Source organism: Phaethon aethereus, assembly GCF_964289735.1.
Source record: "Phaethon aethereus genome assembly, chromosome: 1".
NCBI classification, from domain to species: domain Eukaryota; kingdom Metazoa; phylum Chordata; class Aves; order Phaethontiformes; family Phaethontidae; genus Phaethon; species Phaethon aethereus.
In genome coordinates, this window is record NC_138575.1 from 87,791,692 (window position 1) to 87,814,664 (window position 22,973).

Below are 22,973 nucleotides of genomic sequence, written 5' to 3' on the forward strand. Positions count from 1 at the left end.
CAATAAATCAAAGATTTTTGATGAGCAGGTTCTCTAGTCTTCAATGCACTTCCATAAATATACCAAAGAAGCTTTCTTCATTCTTTTTAACACTGTTTTCATCTTCCTTCAACCTACTTTTGTAGCTGTGAATTATTTCCTATGATTTCAATGCAAGAAACTTGCTAATTTATCTGTGAAGCTACCCATAATTCTAAGGGAAAACACTAAAATTGTGCTTTACCTCTTACACCAAAATCGGAAAGCCAAGAAATTTCAAACTTCACAAAGTTGGTGGCATACAATACAGGGCTTGGGCAGTGTGTTGATAAAACCCTGAAATACGTTTGTAAGTTGCTATCATTTCTCCATTAAATACTGAAGGCCTTATCGATCTTGTTTCTCCTAAAAATGCTTGCAGAACAAACAGCAAGGAGGGCACTTGAAAAAGGACTTGTTCTCAGAATGCTTCTAATTCTGCAGGTGTGTTCATTTTTATTAATACCTAATTCAAATGTCTGAGGTTTCTTGCTTCTGAAGAAGCTCCCAGTTCCTATCCCAAAAAAACCTCTGAAGTGCTCTTCAGCAAGCCAGAACAGAAGAAAACTTTACTTCTTTGACAGTTTGGGGTTTTTTTAAGTTTTAAATAATTTGTTAAGACTAAAATTTCCTGTCTTCTTCCTGCACTAGAAAACTGCCCAGGAGTGGGGGACACTTCCTAGGCAGACATCTTGGGGGGGAACAAACTCGGAGCAGGTGCCCATCAACCCCTAGGAAGGGTTTCCAGCAATCATTTTCCTGCCGTCTCGCCCGTAAGAGACAGATGGCCCCTGCCCAGCTAGGATGTGGCTGCCCCCAAAAGCACACCCCGGAGCCTGCCTTCACACTGCCGCGGGGGCCAGCGGCTCGGCAGCAGAGGGCAGCAGCCGCCGGGCTGCGGCAGCCGGGCCCGGAGCCAGGCGGTTTGCAGCCGGGCTCTCTCCTCCCTCCCTCCGCCGCTCCCCACCCACTCGACGGGCCGACGGGCTCCCCGCAGACCGCCGCTCCGGAGCTCCGGCCGGGGCCGCGGGGAGGACGGGTGGGAGTGCGCGCACGACGGTCGAGCGCATGGACGCGTGAGTGGGGGCGGCTGGGGAGGGGGACGCACAGCCACATCTTTGCGGGGAGGGAACGGGAGGGCTAGACCCTTCCAGGAAGGAGAATAGGTCCAAGGGGCTAAGCTCATGCTCGCTGTCCCTCCGTTCAAGCTTTGCTAGCACGTAGGGCTGAGGAAGAAGGGTCTTTCTGGCTGAGGTCATCATGACGTCTGGGCAGTTGAGCTTGTGTTGGAGGAACGCTGATAGTCCCGTTCCCCAGAGGGGAAGAGGGGAGATCTGCAGAATGAGGAAAAAAAATGACGGCCAGCTTTTGGAGGAGAGGGATCAAGGCACGACTGGGTAGAGAGCTGCTCAGGTGCCACTGCAGGATTGCTCCTCAGCAAACTGAGCTCGAGAGCTTCAGAACCTCAAGCTTCAGAACCTCACCAAAGGAACTGGGCAGAGGTCCTAAACTAGCAATAAATAGAAATGACCTGCTGGCCCAGAATCAAAGGGAACAAAACTTTCCCTGGTTCTAAGGGACCCAGCCCCCTGACTGCTGGGAGCAGGCAGATATCACTCAGGGAACTCACCCATGTTTCTTCAACACATTCTTCTTTGGCTGGGTCACAAAGCCTTGCTGGAATCCTGGGTAGTGCTGGTGTCTTCATTTCAGCTGTCCTCCTTGTTCCTGAGCAATCCAAGCTAGAAGCTGGACCTGCAACTAGGCCTCCCATATGTGGATTCCATTAGACAGCGCACAAGTCACTCGCAAAGTCTCCTCTGATCTCTGATGACCTAGTTTTGTGCAATGTCATAGTTTACTTGCCATGTCCACAGGCACGTTCCTTTTCTCCTGTGGGCCTTCCTCTGTTTTGGAGTGAACAGTTCCAGTCCAGTCCCAGGAAAGCTTTTTGGGGAGATCAGATCCCCTAGTTATCCTAAGCCATACCCCAACAATAACATCAGCATTTGGGATATACACGTCCCCAAAGGCTATGTGGTGAAGCTGACCTTCAGATATTTTGACCTGGAGCCATCTGAGTCCTGCTTCTATGACTATGTTAAGGTATGTGCATAGATACCTGGGCCAAGGGGGTGGCTGGAGATGAGAATCTAGCGGCCACCACATGCAATTGCTGTTCATTCACCAGGCCTCCTTTCATGGTTCCCACAAAGGAAAGGGAAGGAGTTAAGGATAGAAATGGGTGGAGCAAGTACTGGCAACCCATGGCTGGGTAATAGTGATGCATGGAGCAGGCTGAATCTTATAAGGCTACAGTGATTTCCCCTTAACCTTGACAGATCAAAGCAGACAAGAAGAACTTGGGCCGATACTGTGGCCGGCTGGGGTCAACCACAGGCAATCACCCTGGAAGAAAGGAATTTGTATCTAAGGGGAACAGGATGCACCTAGCATTCCATTCTGATTTCTCTAATGAAGACAATGGCACAGTGATTCCCTATAGGGGCTTCATGGCCTATTACCAAGCTGTGGGTGAGTAGGCAATACACTCAGCATGCAGAAAGAAGCCTATGTGGCTCCAACCAATTTTCCTCCGTGTCAGGGAAATAAAGAGAAGCTGTAAGCAAGGATATGGACCAGTATGTACTTTCAGTGTACATCAGAGAGGTTTAACACTTTCCTCCCCTTGTCCCTGCATCTCCTATGTCTTCAGATCTTGATGAATGTGACCCTAACGGTGCTGCTGAGAAAGATGAAAGGCCTCAGTGTCAGCACTTCTGCCATAACTATGTGGGTGGCTACTTCTGTTCTTGCCGGACTGGCTACCAACTTCAGAGTGACCACCACTCCTGCAAAGGTAAATTGAAATTTTGAAAGATCAGAGGGTTCCAGGGAAGGAGCCCTTCAGCCAGGAAGGGTGGCAGAAGTGACTTAGGGAGGAGTTGACAGGGCTGCAGAAGACAGCTCCACAATGTGACCTCTACTTTCTTCTTCTGCACCAGTGGAGTGCAGCAGTGAGCTGTTCACAGAGGCATCTGGGTACCTGAGCAGCCCTGAGTACCCTCAGCCCTATCCTGAAGACCTCCGGTGTAACTACAGCATCCGTCTGCAAAAGGGCCTGTCTATCATCCTCACGTTCTTGGAACCCTTTGAGATTGACGAACACCAGCAAGTCCACTGTCCTTATGACCAGCTCAAGGTACTGGAGATCAGCAAACTCTACATCTAACTCTGATGCCAGGGTGTTGGACAGGACACCAGGACAATACCTGGACAGGAATTGTGGGGACACCACCATTTGGATGAGAAATATGGGATCAGTACAAGGAGAATGCCCCAGCATGAAGGACTGAGCTCTTCCCTTGTCTCTCCCTCAGTGCGCTTAATTACCATTGTCCTGAGGTCAGAGGCTCTGGGTCACAGGCCCCTGTGAGTGAAGCCAAAAAAGTTGTCCCCCTTTCCAGTTTTATCTCCCTTTATCTCAGAATTTGAAGGGGTTGATAGCTCTGATTCCCATGATAAAAGGAGAAGCAGAGTTTGTGGTAGGTCAGCCCGTTGTTCTGATCTGTCAGTGCAGACATCAGCAAAGATGGGTCAGACAACTAGCCCTGTCCACTACCATGTGCCATGTGGCATACTTGGTCTGGATTGAAATAGGGATACTGGGGCAGAGAGGCATCTGTGTTTCTGTCCCTGTGATACATGTTTTCCTTATCAGATCCAAGCACAAGGGAGAGAGATTGGTGAATTCTGTGGCAAGGAGTCACCTGGAAGCATTGAAACCAACAGCAATGAGGTGGACATACTCTTCCTCACCGATGAGTCAGGGTTCAGCCGTGGCTGGAAGATCCACTACACCTCAGAGAGTAAGACGTTTCTTCCCCAGAGGCTACTACAGCCTATCTACAGCATTTGTTAATACCAACTTAATTTGTCCCGTTCTCTAACAGAAATACGGTGCCCACAGCCTGTCCCACGGGATCAGTTTACCATCATCAGAGACCTGCAGCCCATCTATCAATTTCAGGACTATTTCATTGTTAGCTGCAAGACTGGGTATAACCTGATGGAGGTGAGATCCCTTCTCCACTCCTTTCAGCCATATCCTGGCTTCTCTTCAGTTTATGTAAATCTTCCACCTTTCAGTAAAACTCTCTTTGGAGATTTCACTCCTGGCAACCTCTTGCAATTTCGGTTTTTTCCTTGCTTCTTTAGGCTTTCTTCCAGTGTTTTCTCCTTTCCTAGCTCCCTTCCTTGTGCATTTACTGTCTCAAGAAGAGGCAAGCCCTGGCAGAAGATGAGAGAACAAAGATCCCAGGAAACACTGGTAAACAAGAATATCTCTTTGGAAGGATATTAAATCAGACTTGAAGCAGAAGATGCTACTTGCCTCCCTTGCCATCCCATTGCCAGGACTGAGTAGCACCCCAGACTTGTCACGGTTTTATGGTAGCTGGCTGCTGATAGCTTGGCCTGCTATGAAGAAATTGTAGCCTGTGGCAAATACAGGATGTAGGAAAGGCAGCCAAGGGAGAGGACAGCAACTGGAACAGACTGCAGAGGGGCAACTATTGGACAGCAGTGAAAAGATGGGCAGACAGAATAATATTTTAATGTGGGGAAGGGAATGTAAGGCTCTGTACAACCAACAGAGATGTTTTTCTTTCCCATGCAGGGCAATCGAAAGCTGCTTTCCTTTACGGCTGTGTGCCAGGCTGATGGGACATGGCATCAATCCATGCCCCGCTGTGAGAGTGAGTGATCTGAGAATGGGGATTATGCCCCCTGCTGTGGCCTTCCCCCTCCAAGAATATAGGGAGTTCAGCCAAGATGACTCAATTTGTCTGTGGCCTTAGACTCCTAGATATGCTGGTTGGAAGGACCTGTGGAAGTCATCTAGTCCACTGTTGACCTTCATTACATTTTTTCTGTTTGCAAAAACTTAAATGACTTTCCTCCCTTACAAAATGGCATAAAATATCACTAAATAGTTGATACAATGCTGTAACATCTAAAAGCAAAAGATCCCAGTTTGAGATCCATTTTGGAACACAGTCTCTCTGCGCGCTGTACTAACTGGTCCTCTCCACCCTTCGCATCATGGCGACACCCTCCCTGGCCACAATCAAAGTTGAGCCTAAGCCTGTAGGCAGTAAGGCTGTCTTTGATTCACCTCTTTTTTTTTTTCTTTTTTGTAGTTGTGAACTGTGGCAACCCTACAGACCTGACCAATGGGGCATTCAGCTATGTTAACAAACCTGCAAACAACAACTACCAGTCAGTGATCACATACCGATGCAATGAGCCATATTATCACATTGTCACTGGAACAGGCGGTGGTGAGTTGTAATCCCACACAAACAGTGAAATCTGTGTGTGAAAAGCCCTCTCAAATTTCCAGTTAGAATTGTCTCTGGTCCCCAGGCTTAGGGCTCCAATTTAATCCAACCAATTTAATACAGTGTAAGATGGATTGTATATAAATTATTTTTAGTCACCAGCACAAACTTTCTAAAAAAAGCAAGAATGTTGGAGGTAGTGGAGTTTGTGTTGAGAGGTGACATGTGAGTTAGCAGACCTGCAATATAGCCTAGGAAATAGATACTGAGCATGTATAATAACTGACTCATCTTTTTCCTCTTTCTGGAACAAACCACCTTGTCCTACTCTCTGCAAACTACAGAAATCAGAAACTTGAATCTAAAATCCATGTCTTTACTTCTTCTCTCCCTTCTTTGGGCTAAATAAGGTCAAACAGTGCTCTGTAAGCATGTGGACTGAGTGAAGTTAAGACTTCACTCAGATGGCTCTTCAGTTTTTTCTTCTACAGAAGCAGTGCCTGAACTTTACTGGTCCCCTGGAACTGAGGTGCTTTGAGATGTACTTACTATCCCACATGGAGACATTCCAGACTAGACCACAGGCGGCTTTTCCTGGGAAAGGGTACCTTTGGGATGGAAGGGCCAAGTGCAGCATGTGAAACACCTTGGAGAGAGGAACCACTTGAAAATACTCTGTACTAATCTCATCTAATCTAATCTGTTCTGTTCTATTTTCCCACCTCATGCCTTCAGGCCTGGGTCTCATTTACTTCCATTTCATCCTACAGACAGATTCACCTGCTCTCCTGAGGGAACCTGGGTGGATCAAGATGGTCAGGTGAGGATTCCTGCCTGCTTGCCAGGTCAGTAAAAAACTCTGACTTTGTCTGGTGTTTACCAATTCATGCTTACAGTCAGTACAAAGCCAGGACAACATGCAGGGAGGGGAGTGAAGATAATGGTGTCAGTGAGGGAGGACAGGGAAATCTGTCCAGGAAGGCAAAAATAAGGTGAAAGCAAACAGTGATGGTATAGGAAGGAGAGAGACAAGCCAGGGCAGCAGAGGGTGTCATGATCTCCTTGCATTTGTCTACAGTGTGTGGGAAACCAGTCAATCCCATTACTGAAGTCCAGCGGATCTTGGGCGGCAAGTCAGCAAGGAGAGGCAGTTTCCCTTGGCAGGCTCTGACTGGCATCCATGGACGTGGGGGTGGTGCACTCCTGGGTGATCGCTGGATCCTGACCGCTGCCCACACCATCTTCCCCAAAGGGGCAGGAGGCAACAATGTAAGTCTGGACCAGCTAGCAGAGGAGGCTAACGTTTTCCTCGGCCACACCAAGGTAGAAGAGCTCCACAAGATGGGTAACCACCCTGTACGTAGGATCTTTATCCATCCAGATTACAGCCCTAAAGATGAGCACAACTTCAATGGGGACATAGCGCTGCTGGAGCTGAAACACCCAGTAACTCTGGGCCCTACAATACTGCCTGTCTGTCTCCCAGATACTACCAACACCACGTTCTACATGGATGGGTACGTGGGATATGTGAGCGGCTTTGGTGTGGAAAAAAACTTTATTTCAAATGATTTGAAGTATGTGAGCCTACCAGCGGTTGCTCAAGAGAAGTGTCAGAGTTGGCTGGACAGTAAGAAGAGAGATATACCTATGTTTTTTTCTGAGAACATGTTCTGTGCTGGCTTCCTTACAGTCAAACGGGATACCTGCCAGGGGGATAGTGGGAGCGTCTTCACAGTGTTAGACACAGAAAGTGGTCGCTGGGTTGCTACTGGTATTGTTTCTTGGGGTATTGGCTGTGCCGAAGGTTATGGCTTCTACACCAAGATCCTCAACTATTTGGACTGGATCAAAGGGATAGTAAGGGAGGATAGGCTCTAAATGTTGCTGTCCTGTTAGCTGAAGAATCACTGATAGCATATACATTTCCAGACACAGTAAAGCATATCTAAAGCTTTTGATGATGTCCCAAAGGCTTTTCAAACATGCAGACCATGTAACCTTCATCATGAGTACTTCTGAAAACCACCATATTGTTTGATGAATTCTTGGTGGTACCTTCAAAATGCACCAAAGCTGCTGTACCATTGGCAGCTTGTGGAATGCCTTTGTGGACATTCTAGTTCTTCCAAATCTTATTATTGGATGAAGCCTTAATAATATCAGGAAATCTCATAACAGCAAACATGTTGTTGTTTGAAGTGCTGACAATTTCATCAGACTATGGCAGTCTGTTTTTTTACTCTTGTGTGGGAAGCTTGCAGGGCAGCAGACTTTCTTGAACGATGTGGTACTTCGTGCTGAGTACAGTGTGCACATGCCCATTGGCATCAGTGAGATTCTATGAATATTAAAATCATTGCTGCAGAAACCAGGTGTGTTATGTTTTTCTGTCTTTAACAACTACTAAGTATTCCCCATCACTGAAAGCAACTTATGGACTTTATACAGGGATTGTTTTACCTACCACTAAAGTTTCCAGTTCTGCAATAGCATGTAGTCATTAGATTACCCAGTCTGAAACTCCAGACGGTTTCACAGGAGGCAAATATAAGTTGTCTGTGTGATGCCACATTCAAAAGACAGGAAACACAACAACCAATTTCATGGAGAAAAGAGCCCAGTAACCTTTACTGATCAGAATTTGAAGATGGATTTTTTTTATACTATTTTTACACTATATGAAAATAAATCTCTGCAGGACAGCAGCTCTAAAATGATGCTGACTCAGAAAGAAGACAACCTCACCTGGGTTATGGCTGTTCTCTGGAGTTGTCTCTTGACTAGTTTTTGCTACTGCAGAATAAGTATTTTTTTCTTGTGAGTCACTGAGAGAACTGAAGTCTGCCAGAGAGGAACTCTGGGGGTAAGGTCATAGTTGCTTTCTCACACTGTTTTCCATGGGATCCACCTCCAGATCTTCTCTTGTCAGTGTCTCCCATTTGGTTTTGAGATAATATACCCTGGTAAGGGATCTGTGAAATTGGACATCTGATATAAATTCATCTGTGATCTCCAGGGGTCAGAATTCTGTTGATTTATCCCAGTTGTATGGGCAAGAGGGGAGCATGAAAGGCAACAAAAGCATGGAAAACCAAAGTGTCCAGTTGCACAGGAGCAATGGATAAGCCCTGGTCTGGGGGAGGGAAGAGAGAATGAGGCATATGCAGTTGGGAGGTAGTCCAGGTGAAGAACAGGGAATTTCTGGGTGCTTAGTGAGTACACGTGACAAGAACAACAAAATACCGAACTCTTAAGCCCTTGTAAAAATTGGGAAAAATTACTGAGAAGCCATCTTAAAAAATCTTTTGCTTTGCAGGAGACTAGGAAATTTTGGGAAGCAGAGGCATGGAGAATAGACGCTTTGCCCAAAATCCCTATAGGAATCTGTGACCCTCCTAGGAATAGCAATCCCAGCTAAATAAGTATCTTTCCTGTTTCCTACTCCCGGGCCATTCAGCCACACTTCTGTTTCTCTTCTCCTCTGCTCTCCTAAACTGATTTCAGCAGTTTCTCTTCCTGTCCATTTCCAGAAAGACAGGAGTTAATCAGTGAGCTAGTGAGTAATTGTGTGACACTGCTTGCCTGAATGGCTTTGTGGTCATAGAAGCTAAGGAAATGTCTTACCTTAGTTTGAAAGGTCACTCAGAACTTAAAATGGATTCATTTTCCCCAAATTGTAATTTGTTGGGCTGTTTCTACTGCTGAAGTATACATTGCATACCAAAGCAGAAGCTTCCTAATAGCCACACATTGCAGTCTGTAACATTTCCAGTGGCTTTTGCTCATGATTAGCCCAGATGTTTGGGCATGTATGTATGACTTACGAAATTCTGATGCATACTGTGAAGTTATAAAATATTGTTACAATGGCACCGCTGCATCATTAATGTTTCTTTGCCAGGAAGCCACTTCTTTGCACAACAGTCACTTCTTTGCACAAGAGGAACATGGGCTGAGATTGCAGCCTGGACTAGTTACTAGGGATGGACACTTCGCTTTCGCACTCCAGAAGATGAAAGCTGAGGTGAGTCCACCCACATAGCAACAAGAAGGATAAAGCTTCATACTAGATTAAGGTTGGCACATACAGATATAAAAGTAAAAAGCATTCAACATCCTGTGGGTCACAGTTCTTCAGGAATGTAGTATAAGGTCCTTGGTTATTAGCCCAACAACAAAATAACTTTTTGCTTATTACACAAAATTGAAGGTGCTTGAGCTGAGTGCAGGAATCTGTATGAAATCTCCCAAGAGCTGCATACATCCTCCTCACTATTTCCTAGACTCTTAGAAAAACTTAGACAAGAAGAGGAGGACTCTAGTCCAATCCACTGCTGACAGCAGGACTAACGTAAGAGCTTCAGGGCCTTGCCTGGGCAAGTTGTGAAGATCTTCAGGGACAGAGGATCCCCAGTCTTTTATGGCACTTATTCCAATGCTGACCCACATCCTGGGAAAAAGCCCAACTGGAGATTCCCTAATTGCAATTTGTGTCTATTTTCTCTTGTCCTGTCACTGTTCACCTTTCTGAAGAGTCTTGCTCTGTGTACCCTCTAGCCCTCCTTTAGGTATCTGAATACAGCCATTAGGTGCCCCCCTTAGTTTCCTTCTTTTCAAGCTGAACAAACCTAGCTTCCTCTGACTTTCCTCATATACCATCTGTACCAGTTCCCTTCGTCTTAGCGGAAAGGTATTTGTGAGTAACATAGTATTTTCTGGAGCAGAAAGCACCCCTAACATGTCAGGTAATCTTGCACAACACTACCTTCCCTAAATCAAGCAACCTTTATTTCTTATCTATTTTTCTAGTTTGAAAAATAAATCCCTGAGGACAGGTGAATGAAAGGATTTTTAAAGATGTCTCTTCTGCTCAGCTTGATTCAGAAATCTGAAGTCCTCATTGCTGGTAATGGTTGGTCAATGAGATGCAACCATCCCAGACAGAACTTCATAAAGACTCTTAGGTAGAGAGGTGAGGTCACTCAGTTACAGCTTGACAAAAGCTGGCAGTGCCAAAATGTGACTAGATACTTGTTTTAGGGAGTTCCAAGGAGAACTAGGCCTAGACTGAGAAGAAGAAAGGCAATACATACAATAGCACATTGCACAAAAGGCAATTTGGCCATTTTTTAATGCTGCTAGATATTTTGAACAATACAGGAAAAACATAAACCAGAAACCAGGCTCTTAACCTATCTTGGGAACCAACAATTATTCTCTCATCTTCATTGAAATCTCCCTGCCAGGCAGGGCATGGCTAGATCTTCTCCAAGTGGGAAAAAAATGGGATAGAAAAAAAAGAGAGGAAGCAGAAGGAGCCTCTTTATCCAGAATAGCATCTTCCTCTTATGCTACTATGAGTGAAAAAAGAAAGAGAAATTCCCTTCCCAGACATGACAACAGTGGGAGAATCCAATACATATTCCTGACTCTCCACTCAGCACAGACACAATGAGTAGGCCCATTATACACACAGAACAGGACCACAGCCATCCTGAACATGCAACCATCACATTTAGAAAGGGTGATCGTGCTGAAAGGAGAAAGAGCTAATCCTGCCAAGCTTCTGCATCCTCATGCTTGCTCATGGTCTCTGTAATCCAGTCCAAATAACGCACTACCTTGGTGTAAAGACCAAAGGTACCACATCTTGGTCCCCAGGAGATCAGCCCAGCCACATAGTATCGTCTGTCATCAAGTGGATCTTGGATAGCATAGGCTCCACCACTGTCCCCCTTGCAGCTGTCCTTGTCACCACCGGCACAGATCATATTGTCAGTGAATTGGTAAGCACTGGAATCAGCAGAGCCCTCTGGTTTCACAGATCGGCACTTATCCATGTCCACCACAGGAATCTGGGCCTTCCAAAGGTAAATAGGCAGTCTTCCTCTCTCTCTCTGGCCCCAGCCAGCAATGTAGCCCAGAGTCCCCTCTTGCAGCTCATACTCAGGTGATTTACCAGGAAGACAGAGGGGTGAGATGTTTGGGCCCATCTTCACAGGATCCCTCAGCTTCAGTAGTGCAATATCATTATCAAAATCGGTCCTGGTTTCTATGGGCTGCTTCTTCCAATCAGGATGGATGAAGGAAGCCTCTGGGATCAGTTGCGTGGCCTCCCAGTACAGAGATTCTCTACCAACGTTGATTACCCCAGCATACATGTTGGGCTTGTCATATCCCTCCAGCACATGAGCTGCAGTCATTACCCATCTTTCAGAGATGAGTACACCACCTCCTCTTGGGTAATCAAAATACACCTGCCAGGGAAAGTTGCCCTTTTCTGCAAGGGTGCCTCCAAAAATCTTTGCTTTCTCTCGGATGGGATTACTGGGCACCCCACAGACTGGAAAGAAAATAAAAGAAAAAAAGAGGAACCAGGTGGGAGAATTAGCAGTTACAAATAGGGGGTTCTTTGGTACTGCTAAAAAGCCCCACAGTCCACTCCTTCCTGTGTCCTCTAAATAATTTTTGATTCTGATACAACTAATGTTTATATTCTATGTTATAGAGTTTGCAACTAGTATTTACAGAGAAATTCAAGAAAATTCAAGCAAAACTACTATCAATATTCAATTTAGGCTGAAAATACTCATTCTCAAATTCTTGTTTGGGAATTTCAGTTCAGCAATTCAGTTGTTACCCTGCCAGTGTTGGGTAATCAAAGCTCACAATTTAACTGCATTCTAGTTAGCATTTTTCCTTTGCTGAATTATGTCCTCTAGGTGAAGGGATTGTTTTTGAAAAAAATATTTGCCTAAGTTCTTAGAAATATGACACTATTTTTACAATTTTGTTTTTTTTGTGAAATCCAGATAGTGTCAGGTTAAGTGTTCAGGTTTGTCACGGATGTTTTACCATTTTTCTTCTCCATTCTTTTAGTATGTAAAATCTTAAGCAGTGGGTTAATGGAGATTTTATCTGTGGGTCTTCCGGGTGCAGAGATGCTCCATGCTCTTTATGTAAAGTTTTGTAGAATGTGAGCACTAAGGGCATAAATAAGGCTGGTCGTTCTGACACAGCTAGGAAATTGATTTCTTATCACACTGCCCTGTTTACATTGAACTCTTAGTCAGATAGTCAGAGATTAAGGAGCTATAGCCAGTAGGTAGCTTCCAATCTAAATGAAGCACAGTTTGTTAAAGAATTTCACATAATCATAGAAAGATATAGGCTGGAAGGTATCTCTGGATGTCTCCATTTCAACCTGTCCATCCCTAACTGCCCTTTTCCCTGCCCTCCCAACTGCAAAGCCAGGTTGCTCAGAGGCTTTGCCAGGAGACCTCTGATCATCTCCAAGGGTGCTGATTAGCCACCCTCCCTGGGCAACACTTCCAGTGCTCTGGGCAAGCATTTTTCCTTAAATATAGTCAGAATTTCCTTTGTTGCAGCTTGTGCCCATTGCCTGTCATTGTCTTTTATTGCTATGTCCCCCTGGGAAGAGTCTGCCTTCATATTCTTTGTAACCTCCACTTGGGTAGTAAATTCCCTGATCTTTATCTTACTCTTTGCCTTTTGCACTGTGCACTTGTATAGTCCAAGTCACTGGCTGAGCTGGCCCTTAAGAGGGCTGAATCATCTTCAGATGGGTCTTGAGCTTTGCCAATGAGTATTTGAGGGTTTGGAGTACTGAACAGGCATCATGTACAACTAGCCCGAGGCATGCTGCCTCCTCTAAGAGGGTAAGCTGAACAGCGTGCAGAATACATAGGATTTAAAATTCTCTCTATCAGCTGGAAGTTAAGACCCAGCCATAACTACCAGCAGTCATGAGCAGGAGTATTACCCACACTTTCCTCCTCAGTGTCTCGCAAGTACACAAAGGGAGGATGAGAAGGTCCTCGTCAGGGATATTGCTTGAGCTTTCATAGTAAGTGTAGCTCAATACTGAAGGACACATTAAGGGTTTAGGCTATCACTTCCAGTGAGAGTAATGAATGCCCTTTCCCTATAGTCCTGCATCTGTAGTGCCCAGTGGACAGCTGGACACTACCCCCAGGAGAGGTCTGAAGAGAACCTACAGTTCTCAGTGTAGCTTGGGAGGGACCAAAGAATGAAAAGTCCAGCATTGTTGGACATCTCTTTTTGCTACCTGCAATGCAGACAGAGATGTAAAGCACCGAACAACTTGAGAATGTGCACACTTGAAGGTGGGGAAACTGGTGCAGAATCAGACATTGATACTTGAAGAGGTCCTGTTATACCAGATCTCTTATCATGTTGCCCACTTATGTTTCCAGTTCCTTTCTGCTGTCTCATCTGACCTTTCTTTGGGGCCCACAGCTTTCAGAAATACCCTGCCCAATGTGATTCAAACAAGATAAAAAGGATCATCTGTACTTTCAGGCTTAAAAGTTTAAAAACAGAAATGAAAGAAGCAGTGGTCTTCATATGCTGCATGTAAGTATATGCAGTTTTTGATAGTACCTGGGACACATTTTGGTAGCTTTGTTCCCATCTCTTCATTGACCCATTCTCCACTGGCTGAGCACTGATACACCACTTGGAAAAAAAAACAAGAAAAAAGAGGGCCATAAGGATACAATCAAGATGAAGAGAGGGTAAGTAGCATTACTGTATAAGATGATGTATTAATCTTCTCATTTACAAAGCAAGTACAGCTTGATAAACATTGCTGAGATGTCCCTAGAAGTACACAGCCCCACCAGGGTGCTTCTGCCCCTATTTTGGAAGCACCTAATCTAATAGATTTCTCGAGTTCTTTACTTCTCCACCAGAACAGTGTGCCAGAGTCAAAAGTCTCCATGGTTCACACACCAGGCAAATGGAAAGAGGACTTGCTAAAGCATTTAAAGTCAACAGCCCAAGTACAGACATTATTACAGTATATAAACACAAAGACAACACAAAACTACTGCCTGTAACACCACACTAAGAACTTTTTCCCTGTCTTGACCTGATGGGATATAACCCCAGTCCCATGATGATGCCAGTACCAATTCTTAGGCCTTTGATCAAAGAAATATGTTTGTGTAGCACAGGCAATGCTTACCATCCCCGTTGTTTTTTAAGGTATAGTAAGGTGCATCACATTGATACCGGAAAGCAGCTTTGTACAGCGGCTCATGAAGTTCAGAGATGTATACAGCTTGGGCATTGTCAATAGGAATAGGACCACCACAGTTCACAGCTGTAGAGAAGAAAAACAATGATCAAATATAATCAAAGGGGCATTCTCACCCAACAATATGATTATTCTGTATGATGGGGAACCACTCAGCTCCTGCCTGTACAGTCATCAGCACTCCCTTCCTCTGTCCCTTCAGCATGCTCACATCCCAGTCCTTCAGCATCCTCCTAATCTGGAGATACAGTGGACCTAGAGCCTAAGGGCTCCATTCCAGTCTGCTTCCCACAATAGAGAGATAGGCCACTTACGAACACAGCTGAAATTGGAGTTGCTCCATTCACCATTGTCCTGACAGCTGGAGTGAAAAGTCACGATGCTGTCTCGTTGCTAGGGAAAAGACCACACGACCCATGTAAGTCACTGGCCATGTAATGTATCTGACACAGGCACTCCAGTGGAGGGTCCTCAAAATGCTGCAGTTGGCTGGAAGAAGTTTCCACTTATTGCAGCTGTGGTGAAAACTTTGAGTCCCCAAAGGTGCTCAGGACACCTGATGGGAAATGGCACTAGGAAGCTGCTGAGAGGGCCAGAGAGGATATACGCTTTTTTATGTAACTTACCCTCACAATTTCATAGCCTTCCACACAGGTCACCTTCACATTGTCCTTGAAGATATACCGGTCCTTCTTTGGATCAAGAACAGAGTTGGGGATGACACTCGGGGGACAGGTTACAGCTTTGAATAGATTGGTGGAAATCAGTGATTAACTTGTTCAAGATTTACTGTCCTTCCAGCTCCCAACTTCTTTCTCCCCAGTGATTATTCTCCCTAGTAAACAGACATCCTTTGTTTACTCAATACTAGCACCTGTGAACTTGTTAACATGCTGTTGTACCATGAATCTGACCTGGGACAAGCTCTCTTCCTAACTCAGCAGCAGAGGGAATGTTTTCCCAAGTGTCTACTCACGATCCCCATAGTAGCGTATTTTCCAGCCTTTGTGCTGTATTGCGTGGTCTGTCTGGAAGATTATGTCAAGAATGTTGTTCCTAGTTTTGATTTCTGGAGGACCTGGGAATTTGCTGCCACAGTAGGGACCAAAATGCTGCTTTCCAGAGACAATCTGGAAAAATAACAAACAAGAAGAAATGAGAAATACCAAATGTATTCAGAGAGAGAGATATTCCCAAGAATTTCAGAAGGCAACGTAGCTGAAAATAAAGTTAAGCAGTTAAGAGGGTCTTCTGAATATGAAGAGATTGAGGGGAGATCCAGAGCATCCCCAAGCCCCACACCTACTGTTAAGTTGTCGCGGCAAGTCCCTTCTGAGTTGGCTGGTTCCACGTCGAAGTCCCTGCTGTGTATGGTCAATGCCACAAAATAGCCTGGCCTCAGAGCCACTCGGTACTCACACCGCGAGTTCTCTGGGTATTGGTTGGGATAGTTGGGGCTGGCAATCTCCCCTGAGGGCTCAGTGAAGACATTTCCACTGCAGTTCACTAGGATTAAGGAAGGAACACAGGTTGGTTTCAGAAAGGAAACAGTCCAAAGCCGACAAGCTTTCACGCTTCCACTACATCTCCAGTCTCCCCAGTCACCTGCATCAACCATGTCACAGCACTGCAACTTTTCAAGAAACTGAAACCAGAACCACTCTCTACCCAGTTAGCCAGGGACTTTAACTTCTAGTGGTCTGAGCCACCTTGCACTCTTGCCCATCCTTTAGGCAATTTCCTGATGTCCTCAGTACTAGGGGACAGCTTCAGCACATCTTTAATTTTGCTCAGTCTCACTTAATTTCTCTTAGTGTCCTCTCTTCCTCCACCCATCTTTCTTTTACCTTCCACCTGCGATTTAAGCCTCCTTCTCTCATGCTCAGGTCCTTACATTTCAACATGCACTATTTGTGACTGCAATTTTTTTATTCAAGCCAAGCAGCCCCTTGGCCATTTCTGTGTCTTCATTGAACCGCCCTGTTTTGTCAGAGATTAAAAGATTCACAGGTAGCAGTATGCTAAGAAGAGCCTTCATCACAGTCTTTAGAGAATGTCATTTAATAGTTTCTTAATTCCCTTAACACAAAAAAGAAGAATGTTAAGGATATGTTAATAGAAAGTCCCAAAAATCATGGTCAGTTCAGATTTGCACTGGGATGTTCTTTGCTCCAAAACTGGAAGAAAACTTTTCTCACAAGTGGATGAGAGAAGGTTGATAGAGAAGGTATTCCATGTACAATATCTCATTTGACCACAGCTCATGTAGACCTCTTACCTCCACATGTTTTCTTATCCTCATAGAGGAAATAATCTGGTGGACAGGTACAGAAGTAACCTCCAATATAATTATTACAGTAATGACTGCAAGGTTCCTCCACAAAATCCATGCACTCATCCAAGTCTGCAAGCATGAAAAGATGAATCAGCCAAGATTAGGAGAGTGCCCTAAGGGCAGGAGGAAGATGAGAAAGGGAAGCAAACACTGGTGTACAACAAGGAAAAGGTATCTCTAAGACAACATTTAGACTGTCCATATTGGAAAGCAGTCCTGACTGCTGCAATTTCTTCTAAGGAATTCTTGTAAGGAAAACCCTTCTGTCAGCTTCCCACCCCCAGCCTGGACTTTACAGAGATTCAGAGGAGGCTGTTTTAACCTTACCTACTGCAACATAGTAGGCTGCAAAACCAGTGAAACGCTCCTCATTGGAAAAGTCTGATTGGAAGCTCACAGTGAGGGTATTATAAGGGACATGAAATTCCTCCACAATCAAGGAGCCAGGGGCACGAGGTTTCTTCCGCCCACAAAGCATGCCTTCAACATGGCCGCCAGACAGGATCTGCAGAAGAATGCAGAGAGGTCTCATTTAATTACTGGAACACGTGTAGCTACCAACACTTGAGCCTTTCAGCTTATAGGTGGCTAACCAAAGGCTCCTTAGTTGCATGCCTTTCTCATGACATTTCGGTAGATCTCCCAGGGCACAGCTATGTTGCATAGGTAGCAGAAGAGACCAAGGCTGCTGTGTGATCCACAGAGCTGGTCAAGGGTGGAAGACAGACAGCCAAGGTAGAGCTGAATGGAGGTCTTAGACAATCAGTTTCATTACATTTGTAAGACGCTTGAGGAGTGTTCCCTCCTACTGACTTCCCAGCTGTGAAATACCCATCTTCACTTCTCAGATACAAATTAATCCAGAAAGTTCTCTGTTAACATCGTTTCCTCAGGACCACTTGTGGAAAAAATTAACAGCGTGGTTCAAAATGGCAAAACCAATCACTGACTGTCTGCAGAGCAGTCTAATGGGTTCATCAGTTTGTTGCAAAAGGACATATGTTATTACAGGTCTCAGCAGACCACATCCATCGTACTGTCCCACCTTGGTCCTTCTGCAAGGTCGTCTTCTGGTGCTGCACGTGATCTTATTGCCCCTTTTCACACAAAGTTATTGCAGGGTAGGATGGTCTTGTTTCTGTCTGTTTGTCTGGAAATGACTGATCTTTTGTGCCTTCTGGAACAACATGGAGTTCAGGTGCATCTTAGTGGGTCTCTAAGTTTTAAGAAAGCTGTGGTGCCTAGATCATAGAAAACTCTGGTGCAATGGACCATGACACTTTATCTGAGTGCCTACTATCCATACACAAATCTCTTTACTTTTTTTAGCCTTCATCATTTCCAACCAAATTATGGTTGCATTAAATCATCTATGCCCACTCATGGATTAATTCTGAATAATTTCAGGGACAGAAAATCAATGCCCTAAAAAAATGGTCCTTTTATACCTATGGTTCACTGACTAAGAATATGCCTTGCAATAGAGAGGTGTCAGTGATGGCTAAGGCGGCTTTTCCTACGAATGCAGGAGACACATGGTGGAGGGGCATAGATGGGACACTCAGCTGGCAGACAATGCTCACATGGTTATGAAGAAAACTCAAATCAATTTAGTGACTGCTAGTGCAGATACACTCACTCATTTGGGCTCCTTCAAGATCAGAACAGGAAGGACATGTCTACCTCCTCTTCCAACCCTGAGCTTTGTACACAGCTTTGCTGTTCTGTGCTCTAACCTGCCTTCTTGTCTTTTTCTCACTTGAGGACAGGGACAGTACCTTCACGAAGTCATATTCACAGTTCTGCGACGGTTCAAGATCCATATGTGTGAAATAAAGGCGAATGCCATATCCCGAAGGGACCTGGATTTCCCAAGATTCCTGCACGTCATTTGGATACACCTGAGGGTAATTGGGTGACAAGATCTCACCATACATGGAGGCTGCATCAGCCCAGACAGGGAGACAGAAGAAGATAAGGTACCTGAGAAAAGAGGAAGGAAGGTGACATTGCAGTAGTCTTCTCTGTCCACATATGCACACAGACCCTAGTGAAAAAGCTAGTCTTTGACGGTACATAGCATGCAGCATAGCTTCTGGCTTTGCAGTTTTAATGACCAACGCTGTGGCTATGTGGGGCTTGTCCTTCTCCTATCTCCTTTCACACAGAAGGAGTACAACCTCAGTTGTGCTCTCTGCTTCTCTCCAGCTCTGTAAGAGCAGATAATGCTGCAGGAGTTGAACACAAGGGTCTATTGTGTTCATGTATATGAAGTTCATGTATATGAACTTCACATATATGAAGTTCATGTATATGAAGAAGTGCTATTCTCTACTTCACTGCCTTGTTCTGAAGGCTACTTGGGCTATAGACATTCAGATTTGAGAAACAGTACAGTACTATAGGAGAAATACCTAATTTGTAAAATGAAATTATTAATAAACCTGAGTTCACATTGGAGATTCAATAACTCACCACATCTGGAAAAAGCAGATCTTCCTTTCTGAAAACTCAGGAATTGGACTTTGGAGTTGTGTCTGGGACAAAAAACAGCGTGATTGATTAATGTCACCTGTGCTTCTGCGTGTCTGCTAGGCAGGTCAAAGACCCTAAAACTCCAGCTTGTGGAGAATACATCAATGATTTGCCTCAAAAGAAAGTTCATATCTCTGTTCCTTTCTGCACACAGCAGCCCCAAGCATGAAGAAGGGATGCTAGGCTCTGTACTGACAAAATGGAGAGATGATCTCTATCTTGGTACTCACTGGTACTCACGTTCTCCCTTTATGACCATCAGTGTCTCCAAACACCACGCTGGTGCACAGCAAATTGAGATAGAAAGCACCTCCCCCCCAATGCATTCTTCCCAGCACCCCAAAAATTATGCTAAGACCCTGGGGTCGGGGAGCAGCTTGTCCTGACTCTTCTAGCTGTCAGACAGCAATGCTCAAGAATATCTTCCTTTCCCATTTCTAATGCTTGCCCTATTTACCTTCTCTCCCTAGGTCGTGTCTGGTTTTCTTCTCTCTTCCCTTCTCATTTCTCTCTTTCTTTTTTTCTTTTTTCTTCCTGTGCACACCCTCCTCCAAACGTACCCAAGGCTGGGTCTGGGGAAGACCGCTCTAATTCGTAATATCGCAGCACCCTCTACCTGTGGGATGCGGCATCCCGGCCTCCCCGCTGGCGTGAGGTGCCCGGCTTGCCGGCGCTGGGCAGGGAGGGGAATTTCCACAGCAAGTTGCACAATCCTGTTGGCTCAGGCTGCGCGGGGGAGCACGCAGATCTGGTCTGTATTAGCCACTTTCGGGAAACCAGATGACTTTTGGGAAAAGGGAGGGGAACTGAGTTTTCGGCTGCCTCCTCTCTCCTCCTCTCCCCCCTCCTTTTTAAAAGTTAGGAACAAAATCCAAAGGGTGTAGAAAAGGGAGAGTCCACGTGAGAACTGGTCCAATGCCTTTGCGTGGAAAAAACTGTTTGATCATCCTGTCCAAAGACCACTTTGCCAGAGGCCACTCTGTTAACTGCAACCTGGTAGGCACAGAGGTGCTAACACTGCTCCTTGTTTGATGCTTCAGGGATCCTTTTTTAGGGGAAAACAAAGGAAAAGATAGTGGCCTATTCAATGTTGTACCTCTCTGAGGCTACCAGCAGGACTAAGAGTGTATTGTTTTGCTGGGTGTTGTTACGGGAACACTCCACAAGTAAGAACTTGGCTAAGAACTCATAACTACCCCTTTATGACTATTTTCCAAGTGAACTTCAGATAAGAGCAACTGTTCATCAGACCTAGCCCTAGAGCAAGCTAGGTCTAAGACTCTTATGGAAAGGAGTTTCAAGATTTACACCAGGTAGGACTCCAGACAGTGCCCACAAGTCAAGACCAAAATACCACCATACAAGTTAAACAATCCATCACTAATACTCTAGAAAACCCCTCGTCCTCACAAACCAGCTACACTGGGACCAGACTATAAATGAAAATGTAAAACCCCATTACAACCTCTACCCTTTACAATCATCACAGCATGCTCCAGAGCTTGTTTTAGTCATGAAAAAAATTATTCAAGTTTCAACAGGCCATAGGCAAAGCATGCCAGCAAAGCTCAGCTGAAAGACTCCTTTATATTGTCAAGGGAGAGAAACACCTACAGATGAATCATAACTGACTTCATTGTAGTCAGGATAAAGGCTTTACTTGAAGAACATGCCTAGTCTGTTTTCTTTGTCAAACTGAGAATGGATAGACAAAGAAAACAGCATGTCATCCCACTTCTGATGTCTCTTGGGAGCACAGTTTGATGCTTCTAACTGAAATTTTGAGAACCAGGAAAACAGTGATGAAGGATACCCAACAAACCACGGGGAGACGTTTGGTCCTCCAACCTGGGCAAAGTAAAGACTCTGCCAGCAACTCTTCAAGTCACAATCATATTTTAAAATGGGCATGGCAGAAGTAAAATGAATACAAGCTGATATATTATGCATGTCATGTCATGTCATTGCAAGGGAATTGTATATGTTCATAGAAATCTGACTCAACTTGTCTGTAGCAGTGGTAAATTAATAATGTGTGTGAATATTAATAATTCTTTAGAAGACATATATCTATTAATTAAGAAAAAGATTGCTGAAGTTAGTTAAATAAAAAAACTGCATTTTATCTGGGCACATATCTGCATAATATTAACTATTTATGCAGAAAACTGGTGATATTGATGTATATATTTACATTTAATACATACACAGCATTTGATTTTGTTTGCCCAGATCTGTGTTGTTTTTACAATACATAAGATGAAACTGCTAGATAATATATTTTACAATTCACTGAAACTATGTGGGAAATGATATTAAAATAATAATTTAAAAGAGGCAAAATCATGCCATTAAGGTTAATAAATTATAACATTGTTTGCCAATGCAATATAATTCTGCTCAGAGGCACATGCATTCTCTTAAATTCCTAAATTACATGACCACATACTACTTTTCCCAAATTGCATAAGACAAAGCCTTCCTTAAGATGACTCAGAGCTGTGTAGCTGCAACCTTTCTGCCAGATGTTATGAAGAGCAGTAGTGTTCCAGTTTTCATAAAATTACCATCTAAAACAGGCTTGACTGGCTTGTCTTCCCCCAGGAAGTTGGGAGAAAAAAAGCTTTTCCTGAATTCTTAAGAAAAGCCACACTTTCCCATCTGGAAACACTGAGTCAGTGCATAAAACAAAGGGAGTAAATATCAAAAAACATTAACTAGGTGAAATCCATCAGCAGGGAATCAAGGATATGTAAGTAGCAAGTAAAATATCCTTGACTTACCAAGACCTTGGCAGTAATTTGCCTGTTTCCAGTAAAAAGATTCGGTGGGTTTCTTGTACTCTGCACTTCCCCGCCTCACTCTTCTGACCCAGGCCGGTTTTCTTGCCAGTGGTTAAATTCAGAGCCTTGGGTAAGCCCCAGGAAAACCTGCCTGTGCGGTGGCTCAGAACTGCTTAGTATAGCTTACTCATTTCCACCTCTGCATACTGTACCAGGGCGATTTTCACCAGAGTCTGTTCACCTCTTTTATTCCCTCCAGCACCGAGTCTGAATGCAAAGCTCCCACAGCCTCCCAGTAAAACCTGGGCCTTGGACGATTCTGCTCCATGCACTGTACCACACCGAGATGCCTGCTGCCTTCTGCACTCCCTTCGCCTACAGCCCTGGGTGTAGCTTTAAGCAGCCATGACTGTTAAGCACAGACGATGCCTGCACAGGTGATGCACCATCTTTCCTACAAAACAGAAGCCCTATGGTCTTGTTTACACCCAAGGCCTTTTCCCTGTGGGCGAGGGCCTCTGACTCACAGCTAGAGATATCTCACCGTGGGACAACTGGTGTGGGTTCTGCCATGACCTTCCCAGGGATGCCCGTCCTCACCGCACACATGGCTTCACCAGCAGTGAACCAGTGGCTGAAGAGGATCAGTTTAGACTTTCGTCTATTAGAGTAAAATGTTCCTAAATACTTCGGCTTACTTTAAACCACAAGACTGTAAACTGCAGTAGCGGAGCAGCTGCTGCAGTGAGAGGAAACATGACAGTGCAGGACCACTAACTTCCAGGAGACAGCTAGCCTGGGCTGGCAGCAGCGACAAGGTGCTCCAGCTTTCTCAGGCGCACCAGCCGCGCCTGCCAGCCCGGGCAGAGCTGCCG

At 44.9% G+C, this 22,973-nt stretch overlaps 2 protein-coding genes across 2 annotated transcripts; one reads left to right on the forward strand and one right to left on the reverse strand.

Annotated features, from left to right (window-relative positions):
• Positions 1-1,086: 1,086 nt before the first annotated feature.
• C1R (complement C1r) lies at positions 1,087-7,241 on the forward strand (the record flags this gene model as incomplete). The annotated part of the gene is made up of 11 exons (XM_082003275.1): positions 1,087-1,094; positions 1,896-2,124; positions 2,361-2,553; positions 2,735-2,878; positions 3,024-3,220; positions 3,740-3,887; positions 3,972-4,093; positions 4,697-4,775; positions 5,220-5,360; positions 6,131-6,205; positions 6,439-7,241. 11 exons carry the CDS (start codon positions 1,087-1,089, stop codon positions 7,239-7,241), a joined length of 2,139 nt encoding a protein of 712 aa, XP_081859401.1.
• Positions 7,242-10,912: 3,671 nt separating this feature from the next.
• On the reverse strand, positions 10,913-22,707 carry C1S (complement C1s; the record flags this gene model as incomplete). Its single annotated transcript, XM_082003397.1, has 11 exons — positions 10,913-11,706; positions 13,788-13,862; positions 14,374-14,511; positions 14,760-14,838; positions 15,072-15,187; positions 15,422-15,575; positions 15,752-15,951; positions 16,724-16,849; positions 17,108-17,285; positions 18,559-18,763; positions 22,643-22,707. 11 exons carry the CDS (start codon positions 22,705-22,707, stop codon positions 10,913-10,915), a joined length of 2,130 nt encoding a protein of 709 aa, XP_081859523.1.
• Between the last annotated feature and the right edge of the window lie 266 nt (positions 22,708-22,973).